The sequence below is a fragment of the Staurois parvus genome, unplaced genomic scaffold (genome assembly GCF_062004578.1).
Source record: "Staurois parvus isolate SC_StPar_1 unplaced genomic scaffold, SC_StPar_1.0 ptg000286l, whole genome shotgun sequence".
Taxonomy (NCBI): Eukaryota; Metazoa; Chordata; class Amphibia; order Anura; family Ranidae; genus Staurois; species Staurois parvus.
Genome location: NW_028318082.1, coordinates 644,454 through 657,236, shown reverse-complemented (window position 1 = coordinate 657,236; position 12,783 = coordinate 644,454). Strand labels below are relative to the sequence as shown.

The 12,783-nt window shown below is 41.6% G+C and overlaps 1 protein-coding gene across 1 annotated transcript in view; it reads left to right on the top strand.

Moving 5' to 3' along the window:
• CSF1R (colony stimulating factor 1 receptor) overlaps window positions 1–12,783 on the top strand; it is a 129,868-nt gene that overhangs the window by 74,818 nt on the left and 42,267 nt on the right. Inside the window, exon 10 of the mRNA XM_089682129.1 lies at window positions 11,017–11,123. Coding sequence (XP_089538255.1) covers window positions 11,017–11,123 — 107 coding nt within the window. The remainder of the gene's footprint in view (window positions 1–11,016; window positions 11,124–12,783) is intronic.

Below are 12,783 nucleotides of genomic sequence, written 5' to 3'. Positions count from 1 at the left end.
TAGGGTCTCCGCCTCACTACTAGCCCCCTCGGCTGCGTCTGGGTCAGGAGACAGACCTGTCTCTAGACCGGCTACCGAGCCACTCTCCTCGCCACTACTTCTTCGCCTGGCTGCTGAAAAGGCGGATGTCTCCCCCCGTTCCTGACCGCCCTCTGTTAGCTCTTCCTCACTGTACAGTGGGGCTGAGCCCACAGCATGCAATACTTCGCTTGGTGAGGGAACACCAAAGGACAGGGGCAGGTAGAGGACACGTGATTTCAGTGGGCTTGGTCCCGGGCCATGCCAACTAACGGTTGTGTCTGACGTACCCACCGACCGTTGGCTGTAGGTGTCAGAGGTGACCTGGGAAGAGGAAGACGACCGAGCCAACCAATCGATGACGGCAGGGTTGTCGGTGGAGACACGACCGCTGGATGACACCGGGAGCACTGGCCTCTGGCTGCGAATAGTGCTGCCTCGACCCCTTCCTCTGCTGCCACGTCTGCTCGCTCCTAAAACATTGCCTCCTCTGCCACTCCTCTGCATGTTGTCTGACATACTCTTTAATTCAACGATTCTGTGTCCCTGAGTAACAATTCTGTGTCCCTGAGTAACAATTCTGTGTCTGTCCCTGAGTAACAATTCTGTGGCCCTAAGTAACGGTTCTGTGGCCCTCAGTAACAATTCTGTGTCCCTCAGTAACAATTCTGTGTCTGTCCCTGAGTAACAATTCTGTGGCCCTAAGTAACGGTTCTGTGGCCCTCAGTAACAATTCTGTGTCCCTGATTAACGTTTATGTGGCCCTAAGTAACGGTTCTGTGGCCCTCAGTAACAATTCTGTGTCCCTGAGTAACAATTCTGTGTCTGTCCGAGTAACAATTCTGTGGCCCTAAGTAACAGTTCTGTGGCCCTCAGTAACAATTCTGTGTCCCTGAGTAACAATTCTGTGGCCCTAAGTAACAGTTCTGTGGCCCTCAGTAACAATTCTGTGTCCCTGAGTAACAATTCTGTGGCCCTAAGTAACGGTTCTGTGGCCCTCAGTAACAATTCTGTGTCCCTGAGTAACAATTCTGTGTCTGTCCGAGTAACAATTCTGTGGCCCTAAGTAACAGTTCTGTGGCCCTCAGTAACAATTCTGTGTCCCTGAGTAACAATTCTGTGGCCCTAAGTAACGGTTCTGTGGCCCTCAGTAACAATTCTGTGTCCCTCAGTAACAATTCTGTGTCTGTCCCTGAGTAAAAATTCTGTGGCCCTAAGTAACGGTTCTGTGGCCCTCAGTAACAATTCTGTGTCCCTCAGTAACAATTCTGTGTCCCTCAGTAACAATTCTGTGTCTGTCCCTGATTAACGTTTACGTGGCCCTAAGTAACGGTTCTGTGGCCCTCAGTAACAATTCTGTGTCCCTGATTAACGTTTCTGTGGCCCTAAGTAACGGTTCTGTGGCCCTCAGTAACAATTCTGTGTCCCTCAAGAAACAATTCTGTGTCTGTCCGTGAGTAACAATTCTGTGGCCCTAAGTAATGGTTCTGTGGCCCTCAGTAACAATTCTGTGTCCCTGATTACCGTTTATGTGGCCCTAAGTAACAATTCTCTGGCACTCAGTAACAATTCTGTCTGTCCCTGAGTAACAATTCTGTGTCTGTCCGAGTAACAATTCTGTGGCCCTAAGTAACAGTTCTGTGGCCCTCAGTAACAATTCTGTGTCCCTGAGTAACAATTCTGTGGCCCTAAGTAACGGTTCTGTGGCCCTCAGTAACAATTCTGTGTCCCTGAGTAACAATTCTGTGGCCCTAAGTAACGGTTCTGTGGCCCTCAGTAACAATTCTGTGTCCCTGATTAACGTTTCTGTGGCCCTAAGTAACGGTTCTGTGGCCCTCAGTAACAATTCTGTGTCCCTCAAGAAACAATTCTGTGTCTGTCCCTGAATAACAATTCTGTGGCCCTAAGTAACGGTTCTGTGGCCCTCAGTAACAATTCTGTGTCCCTGATTAACGTTTCTGTGGCCCTAAGTAACGGTTCTGTGGCCCTCAGTAACACTTCTGTGTCCCTGAGTAACAATTCTGTGGCCCTAAGTAACGGTTCTGTGGCCCTCAGTAACAATTCTGTGTCCCTGAGTAACAATTCTGTGGCCCTAAGTAACGGTTCTGTGGCCCTCAGTAACAATTCTGTGTCCCTGATTAACGTTTCTGTGGCCCTAAGTAACGGTTCTGTGGCCCTCAGTAACAATTCTGTGTCCCTCAAGAAACAATTCTGTGTCTGTCCCTGATTAACGTTTACGTGGCCCTAAGTAACGGTTCTGTGGCCCTCAGTAACAATTCTGTGTCCCTGATTAACGTTTCTGTGGCCCTAAGTAACGGTTCTGTGGCCCTCAGTAACAATTCTGTGTCCCTCAAGAAACAATTCTGTGTCTGTCCCTGAATAACAATTCTGTGGCCCTAAGTAACGGTTCTGTGGCCCTCAGTAACAATTCTGTGTCCCTGATTAACTTTTATGTGGCCCTAAGTAACGGTTCTGTGGCCCTCAGTAACAATTCTGTGTCCCTGATTAACGTTTCTGTGGCCCTAAGTAACGGTTCTGTGGCCCTCAGTAACAATTCTGTGTCCCTCAGTAACAATTCTGTGTCTGTCCCTGAGTAACAATTCTGTGGCCCTAAGTAACGGTTCTGTGGCCCTCAGTAACAATTCTGTGTCCCTGAGTAACAATTCTGTGGCCCTAAGTAACGGTTCTGTGGCCCTCAGTAACAATTCTGTGTCCCTGAGTAACAATTCTGTGTCTGTCCGAGTAACAATTCTGTGGCCCTAAGTAACAGTTCTGTGGCCCTCAGTAACAATTCTGTGTCCCTGAGTAACAATTCTGTGGCCCTAAGTAACGGTTCTGTGGCCCTCAGTAACAATTCTGTGTCCCTGAGTAACAATTCTGTGGCCCTAAGTAACGGTTGTGGCCCTCAGTAACAATTCTGTGTCCCTCAGTAACAATTCTGTGTCTGTCCCTGAGTAACAATTATGTGGCCCTAAGTAACGGTTATGTGGCCCTCAGTAACAATTCTGTGTCCCTGAGTAACGTTTCTGTGGCCCTAAGTAACGGTTCTGTGGCCCTCAGTAACAATTCTGTGTCCCTGAGTAACAATTCTGTGTCTGTCCCTGAGTAACAATTCTGTGGCCCTAAGTAACGGTTCTGTGGCCCTCAGTAACAATTCTGTGTCCCTGAGTAACGTTTCTGTGGCCCTAAGTAACAATTCTGTGGCCCTCAGTAACAATTCTGTGTCTGTCCCTGAGTAACAATTCTGTGGCCCTAACTAACGTTTCTGTGGCCCTAAGTAACAGTTCTGTGGCCCTCAGTAACAATTCTGTGTCCCTGAGTAACGTTTCTGTGGCCCTCAGTAACAATTCTGTGTCTGTCCCTGAGTAACAATTCTGTGGCCCTAACTAACGTTTCTGTGGCCCTAAGTAACAGTTCTGTGGCCCTCAGTAACAATTCTGTGTCTGTCCCTGAGTAACAATTCTGTGGCCCTAACTAACGTTTCTGTGGCCCTAAGTAACAATTCTCTGGCAACCAGTAACAATTCTGTCTGTCCCTGAGTAACAATTCTGTGGCCCTAACTAACGTTTCTGTGGCCCTAAGTAACAGTTCTGTGGCCCTCAGTAACAATTCTGTGTCCCTGAGTAACGTTTCTGTGGCCCTAAGTAACAATTCTGTGGCCCTCAGTAACAATTCTGTGTCTGTCCCTGAGTAACAATTCTGTGGCCCTAACTAACGTTTCTGTGGCCCTAAGTAACAGTTCTGTGGCCCTCAGTAACAATTCTGTGTCTGTCCCTGAGTAACAATTCTGTGGCCCTAACTAACGTTTCTGTGGCCCTAAGTAACAGTTCTGTGGCCCTCAGTAACAATTCTGTGTCTGTCCCTGAGTAACAATTCTGTGGCCCTAACTAACGTTTCTGTGGCCCTAAGTAACAATTCTGTGGCACTCAGTAACAATTCTGTCTGTCCCTGAGTAACAATTCTGTGGCCCTAATAAAGTTTCTGTGGCCCTAAGTAACAGTTCTGTGGCCCTCAGTAACAATTCTGTGTCTGTCCCTGAGTAACAATTCTGTGGCCCTAACTAACGTTTCTGTGGCCCTAAGTAACAATTCTCTGGCACTCAGTAACAATTCTGTCTGTCCCTGAGTAACAATTCTGTGGCCCTAACTAACGTTTCTGTGGCCCTAAGTAACAGTTCTGTGGCCCTCAGTAACAATTCTGTGTCTGTCCCTGAGTAACAATTCTGTGGCCCTAACTAACGTTTCTGTGGCCCTAAGTAACAATTCTCTGGCACTCAGTACAATTCTGTCTGTCCCTGAGTAACAATTCTGTGGCCCTAATAACGTTTCTGTGGCCCTAAGTAACAGTTCTGTGGCCCTCAGTAACAATTCTGTGTCTGTCCCTGAGTAACAATTCTGTGGCCCTAACTAACGTTTCTGTGGCCCTAAGTAACAATTCTCTGGCACTCAGTAACAATTCTGTCTGTCCCTGAGTAACAATTCTGTGGCCCTAACTAGCGTTTCTTTGGCCCTAAGTAACGATTCTGTGGCCCTCATTAACAATTCTGTGTCCCTGAGTAATGCTTCTCTGTCCCTAAGTAACGTTTCTCTGTCCCCAAGTAACGTTTCTGTGGCCCTAACTCTGTCCCTAATACAGAGCGGTCTGCCTCTCTTGAATGACTGGAGGCAAATAAAGAATTCTAAAATGGCCACTATTTATAGCTCGACCATTACACAGTGCTGGCTGGCTGGCTGCTGATTGGCTAATGCGATCACATGTCATTAGGGAATGCATTATGGGTCAGCGCGCCTTTTCTGCGCGCCTTCCCAGACATCCCCGCTCCATCGCCGCACATGTCCGCCGCCATTTTAGGAAATATTTTCCAATATTCGACTCGAATTCCACTTCGCCTACTTCGATTCGCTCATCTCTAGTTGTCACCTTAGGACAAGAAATGCGTTACTAATCAAGGGAAATGAATGGGGAATGGGAAAAGCCTTTAAAAGAAAATAACTAAAGAATAGTAAGCTGTGTCACGATTGCGGCATCAGACCCCAGACCTTCTCACCCAAAATCGTAACCGAAGGACTAGTCGATCTAAAACCGCGATGTGACGTGCGTAACAATGCCACACCCAGCTGCACCCTGCACAATGATTTTCTAGTTAATGGGCCACAATCGATGTACCGGCAGCCTGGGCGATTGTTACTGGGTCAGGTTAATTGCGCAATTAACCCTTCACACTGCCACCACCTCCTTTTTGTACAGAGAAAGAGGAAACTCGGCGTTATCAGCTATAACACTATAATGTTTGAAATAATCAACTGCATAACTCGGTCATAACACAGGCCTGTTATACAGAGGTTTAAACAAACAGTAGCGTTCTCTTTAGAGGCAGGGATTCGTAAATTGCAATACAGAGCTATAGAAACAGTTCCACACTTTCAGAAAGAAAGAATTATTACTAAAAGGTCAAACGGGTGCAATAAAAATATTTACAGAAAAAAGATGTAACTAAGATATATATATAAATATACAGAGCATAACAGCACAGCAAAGAGATAACAGAGAGAGGTTAAAGGGTTAAGGTACTTGCCATTAAGCCTTGGATGTAAGCAGATCAAGTTTCAGAGCAAAAGGCAGGGGTCTTCCCAGATGGTATTGATGTTAAAATGGGAGACATCTTCAACTTACACTCTTAGGTCTGACAGCCTATATTGTAGTCCCCAGCAGGGGCTGTCTCTGAAGTCAAGAACCAATAACCCGTTTAGGGCGTGGAGGTCTGGGTGTCAACCTCAACTAGAGCCCAAAACCTCGTGTAGTTCATATTTGGGCTCATAACTTTTCATCTGCACAAGTGACATTCAACCCACGGGTAGATTATTATGCAGACAAGTCTGAGGATCGATTAGATATGAATTATGAAAATGTACACTAAACAGTTCACGAGATCTATTTTTCTGCTTTCCTGTGCGTCCGAGACAAGGCGAGTGACCCATCAAACTGTTCGCCTGCTCATCGTCCATCTGATGATATGTTTGTTTTTTATGTAAGGCTCTCATATTCCAAGATATGAGAAGTAGGAGAAAATGGTTTTAACTGAGGTTATCTGATTCTGCCACCTACGCTGAGTTAAGTTTTATGAGGTTGGAATCTCTCTCAACTCCTGAGACAGCTTGCCCTATCTCTTCCGAGGTGTGAAATGGTACAGCTTTCCGAGACAGCTAGGCACCTACCTCAGAGATGCCTTGGCCAAATGTCTCCTCTCAGAGAGGGAGGGGGAGGGAGTGAGGGGAGAAAATGGATACTCTTAACAAAATGGAGTCTGCGTCCTTCACTGTGTGTTGCGCACGTTTGTGACAAGCTGTAATATGATAAATGTTTGTTTTTCAGTTTAGATATCTTAGCTTTAACGGTATCTAATTATTGTACATTCCTATAATGTTATTTTATAGCTTCATATATGTCATTTGGCATCTTATTCTTTAAAGTGTTACTAAACCCAGGACCCTGCATTCACTATATCTGGTCTCCCACAGTACACACAACATGGAAATGCAATTATTTTAGTCAATATAAACTTCTAAATACATTTTCTCATCAGCAGTTAGAGCAGTCTTGTGACTTCTATCAGTGTATGGCAGAGCTCATGTTAAAGCTTGTAGGAGGAGTTTTCATTCTGCTCTAGGAGGGTTCAGAAACCCTGACCTCTGTCTGGAAAATGCTGATTGGCCCTGTGCTGATCACATGCACCCTCCCAAGAAAAAAACCTCTCTGGCAATGCTGAGCATGTGCAGAGTGACTCCACACCATATGTCTTATCAGGAGCAGGGGTGGACTGACCATTTTGTCAGAAGGGGGCCCCATGAGATGCTCCTGCTACCTTTTCATAGGCTTTTTTGGGTGTGGTTTGAGTGTGCGCAAGGACACAAGGGCCCCATGGTCCCCTATTGCCCAGGGGCCCCATGAGTTGTCAGTCTGCCCCGATCAGGAGATAAGAGGGGGAAACTGGAAGAAGGGGAGGATCAGAGAAGTTGTGATCTAAGATCATTTTTACCCAATGCAGAGGATTAACCCTTTAGGTTCCACAGTGAGTATAACAAGCTTGCTTTACTGCATATAAATACTGATTTTACTGTTGTGGGTTTAGTAACACTTCAAAGGGGGTTGCAAGTTTAAAATGTGGTTTGAACAATGCAAAAGTTTTAAAAATACTATTTTGTATATATTGATTTATTTCACTTATATATATACAGTACATGTAAATGTTTTTTTCAGGACTTACAACCTTGAAACTTTGTAAAATCTACTAAGCTGAAGTCTCTCAAAGTCCTAAGGTGGCCATAGATGGGTAGAAAATTGCTCAAAAATGTGTTCGCATTTGATAATGATCTGTCTAATGAGCACGTGATTATGCCATCACTGATAAAAATGTTTCCCTTCACTTGCCGGCATATTGTGGTTCATTAACATAAAAAGTAAATTTTTCTGTCAACCGATTTTCAGAATAAGCGGAAATTATGTCAAGATTGTGTGCCTTGCCTACTGTATATTTAACAAAGAGGACATGTGATTACACATCATTCCATGTACGATACATCTTTAATTTCGTTGGTCCATTTGTTTGAGTTTCTGATCTATGAATTCAAGGAAAAAGAACCTTGCAATTGTGATGCTGGAAACAAAATCGCTATGGAAAGGAAGCTAAAAAGAAGAAAGAAAAGAAAATCTTGAGTTTGGTGAAAGCTCTGGCTTCTGAAAAGAGATCAATTTTCCCACATGCCTTCACTCACCAATTTAAAGATTATCAGAACTATTTGGAAATTTCTCAGGAAGGTTTGACCGTCTACTGCAGCTACTGTAGTTAGTCCCCAAATAAAGACATCGAATTCATTGATGCAGAAAGCCATCAGTCCTGAACAGAGATTTATAGCATACCTGTGCTTTTTAGCGACAGGAAGGAGTTTGGAAGATCTAAAATTTTCTGAATATCAGCTCAGTCACTGGGATGGTAAGTTTAGTTGCCAAAGTTTATTAGCAAACTTAAACAGCACATTGTAACATAGAACAGAGATGAATTTTTCAGAAAACATATTTATAAGAGTATCTAATAGGAAGTGGAAACATATACTATGTTATAGCAAACAAAGTGGGGGATTGTCTTCCCAAAGCACCCTGTCCTCATGTTGTTGAGTACAAGGGCCTCTTGGCCTCTTTCCCACAACCCTGGTGGGGGGGTGACTTATCGGAATCTGAAAGCCTCCGTTAACAAGGGGGACACCAGATCCTGACCACCCCCATGTGAATAGGTACTAGGTAATAGTAATAGTAATGTTACTACTCCTGTACTTACGCATGATGCTATGAGTAAGGCTTTGGCTGAAACATGGTAGTGTATTACTGCTGTATCCTGCCATGTCAGCAATAAAACATTGAAATGCAATGGATGTTACTGAGTAGCTAGCTTCATTATATTAGAGGATTATTGCTACATTCTAAAGGCATTTGGCCCAGAGTACCAGTCCCCACCAGTCCTCAGTCTTCCAGGTAATTTTTAGTAGAGCTTGTTTTCTTGTTGGACTTTAAAGGCCATATCTCCCAGTTTCACGTCACTTCATACCAATGTTTAATATTGGGATTTATGGGCTAACATACCTGTGCCCTAATTATTCCTTCACATGGAGATAAAAGAAGAAGACCGTGCGAACAGTCTACGGACACCACTAGTACAGCACCTGATGAAGAAATCAAAACCCTACCTACCAGTGCAACTTAAAAAAAACAGATGTTGATGTGCAGGAAGTACTGGTTGAAGTGCTAGGCAATGTGAAAAGCACAGGCACATTTGTAATGCCACACATTTCCTGGACTCATGCATGGATTTGTTCTGACATGTCGATTTTTCCTATTCCTTAGGTGAACTTGAGCTCATCGCGGACAAGCCTATAAAAAGTTCCAGCAGTGCAAGTGCAGTGCTCATTAGCGATCTATTGGTCTTCAATGCAGACATAGACAAAATGAAAGAGCAAATACATAACATACAAAACAGAGTCAACATAATTATTGATATTTTAGCCAAAGTTTAAACCCAGTTGTTTTTACTTTTTTTTTGTATACAGGCATACATCGGTTTACAAACGCCTTGGTTAACATAATTTTCGGTTTACGAATGAAAATCCATTGAAAATAATGCCTCAGTTTACAAATTCTTTTCGCAATAAGAACGAATTAATTGGTTTTTAATACATTTACAATTTTTTTTAATCATGTCCCTGTACAGTACTATGCCTTTAAAGTGCACTTTATAAAGAATTTTGAACAGATAAGGCTTTTTTTTTACTTTTTTCTGACCTCCGGAATGGATTAATTTGTCTTCAATGCATTTACAAATTTTTTTTGCAATATGAACGGATTATTTGGTTTTCAATACTTTTATGAATTTTTTTTAATCATGTCCCTGTACAGTACTATGCGTTTAAAATGCACTTTATAAAGAGTTTTGAACATATAAGACTTTTTTTTTACTTTTTTATGACCCCCAGAAAGGATTAATTTGTCTTCAATGCATTTACAAATTTTTGCAATACGAACAGATTAATTGGTTTTCAATGCATTTCCAAATTAATTTTTAATCATGTCCCTGTACAGTATTTATTCCTTTAAAGTACACTTTCTAAAGAGTTTTGAACAGATAAAATACTTGTTTTTTTACTTTTCTGACCTCCGGAATGGATTAGTTAGTTTTCAATGCATTCCTATGGGAAACGGCGTTTCTGTTTACGAATATTTCGCAATACGAAAAGTCCCACAGAACACATTAAATTCATAAACTGAGGTACGCCTGTATTTTGAAACTGTTTTCAAAACCTTCTACCTATGTATGTACCTTGTACTTATTACGTACTTATATTTTGTTAATCTGTTAAGTTTTGCCTTTAACAAAAAAAAAGTTAAAAATTGTTGTTTGTACATGACAGGAAATTTATAAATAAAAAAAAAATTTGCTGACTTTTGTCAGTGTCTGTCATTGGCTTTTTCTTAAAGACAAATGATACTTTGGAGTACTGAATGATGATGGCTTTTCATTGCTGCTTTGGATGTGTATTCATTTGTTCTGCACACCTTTCTGATTGAAAAACCATTATCACTTATTTCACAGCTCAAGGTGTCAATATCGTTTGCAGGTATCCTGCTGTGCAAAATTGCAACACAATTTTCATCAGGCACCTTATGTCTGAAACTGTGTATGACCCTATTGGTAAAACCATCACAGGTGACAACTTTTACAGACTCATGAGGCCCTATATCTGCTCCCACAATATACCTTCTAGACAGACACTATTGTGTTTTACACTGTTACTGTTTTCTGGCGTTCAAAGTAATTAATTTTTAAGTCTTTCTGGCACCTTGTTTCTCAATGTGGTGACACTCCAGACAATAAATGAATAAATAATAGATTAAAATTAAATTAATTTAAATAGAAATATATTGGATGCCAAGTGGTATCTCCTCTGCTGTTAAACAATTCCTCGCTTGTTCATCCATTCCTCTTTATGATGTCTATTGCGCTTCCTTTTATGGATGAATGATCAGGGGAAATTTCTATCACTTTTTGTCCCGTTGACACTGTGGGGGATATTTGCTAAAACGGGAGAGTGCAAAATCTGGTGCTGCTCTGCCTAGAAATCAATCAGCTTCCAGTTTTTTTGACAAAGCTTAATCGAACAAACTAAAGTTAGAGGCTGATTGGCTACCAAGCAAAGCTGCACCAGATTTTGCACTCTTCAGTTTTAGTAAATCAACCCCATAGAGTGACCTTTCTCTTGGTTTTATGACAACCTGTTACTTTACAATTATTAACTGCTCAAGTTTGGGTGGTGAGTGCCCCACCGATAAAAAACATTCTTCTGTTTTTGCTGTATATGACTGTGTTGGTTCTAATTCGGTAAATGTTTTGTGTATGTACTATTTATGTTAATTTACTTGCTTTTGTTAAGTTCATTTTTCTGTTTTCCTTAGTGGCAAATCTAAAGCACCAGCTGTTCGACCCAATACTGATTGCAATGGTCGTAGCTGCAGTTTTCCTTCTGCTGCTGTCAGTCTTTTTGTTCTATAAGTATCAGCAGGTATGTTGTAACTTGGTCTCTATATTGACACTTGTGGGATAAATTGTGAAACATAGCATTCAGACGCACATCTCTGGAGATTTTCGGAAGAGTTGACTCAAAATTGTTTCCTAAAGCAAAAACATGGACTGCTAGATTCAGCATTAAACTGCTTGGGTAGTGCTTTTGCAGTGCCAGCGGGAAATAGCATCTACTTCCACTTCCTATTCATACACAGGTCCAAACTGTGAATAGAAAGTAGCACTGGCATATGAAAGGGTTAAACTAATTTTTTGAAGCCACAGTTGCAGCCTCTAGTCTAGTCATATTTTTGATTTTCTTGCCTCTTAACATTAAAGTCCAAGAAATAGCATGCTGAGAAAAGTGTGAAGACTTACAAAGGATGTGTGCTCACAAACCAGCCAGGAAACAGCATTCTAACTCTTGAGAAGTCTCAGCTAGACCTCATTTCTGTGGAGTACAGATTGGTAAAAAAAATCTAAATAATGGTTATCAAAATAGTAACAAAAACTAACAATGTGAAATGCCTGTGAACCACACAGGCAGCATTTTCAAGTGAGCAAAGTCTTTTCTGCTTGGTATATGAGCAACTGCAGACACCTGAAAAAAATCCAGTTCATTCTTCTGCACTGTCTGTATTCTTAAATGCCCATGTTGATGGGTTTTTGTTCACATCAGATCTGCTTCTCACCCCATACAAGTCTATGGTAATGTAAAAGCAGCTTGAAGCTGGTTGACAGAGCATAGAAGAGGGACAGGTGCAAGCTGGTCAACTGCAGGTCAAATGTATCTGTCAATGAACTCTAAATGGTTGTATAAGTAACCAGAATGTACATGAAAGCATGACATATACCATGTGAAATTAAAGGGAAAATGGACTTAAAAAACAATTAATGCATTCACCAGATCTAAATGTTGGTACGCTGCCGTATATAAATTTTTTTGTTTTGAGCTTACTACTGCTTTAAGGATTACATTTTACCATTTTAATTATTAGATTACATTTTGGGGTTAAGGATTTCAAGGCTATGGGTCAAGGTTAGAGTAATATTTAAGGGGTTAAAGTGGAAACTGAAGGCACACACTTACCTTGGTTTTAATGGTCTAACACCCTCATAGTTCCTTGTCAGTGCTGGCATCTTCTTCCCAAGTTCGTCTAGGTGCTGGTCTTCATCCGTCTTGATTGGCCAACGCATGATGACGTCATTCCCATGCATGAGTGGGAATGCAGTTACCATGGTACACCCTCCCTATCCAAAGTGAAAAAAAAAGTTTTGCCTTTCGTTCTACTTTAAGTTATGACAAAGTTATTGTCAAATAAACAGGTCCATAGCAGAAATATAAAAATTGCTATGGTCCATAGAGGGTGTACAGGTGTGAAAGTTGAAATGTTTAAAGGAATAAAACATAAGGCAATGTGCATTTATTCCAGAGATGTACTAAATATGTCTATTTTTTATTTTGTCACATCATTATGGCTCAAGGCATGTTAGGGTCATGTGTTTTTTACTTTGTTTTTGGTGTCATATCATTGAATTTCAGTGTATATCAGAAGTCCCACCATAAATGTAACATAAATAAAAGACTATTTTGTCTTGTAGATATTCCTAGGAAGTCTTCTAACCACATGTGCTACATTATAGTTACTTTATTTTAAAAA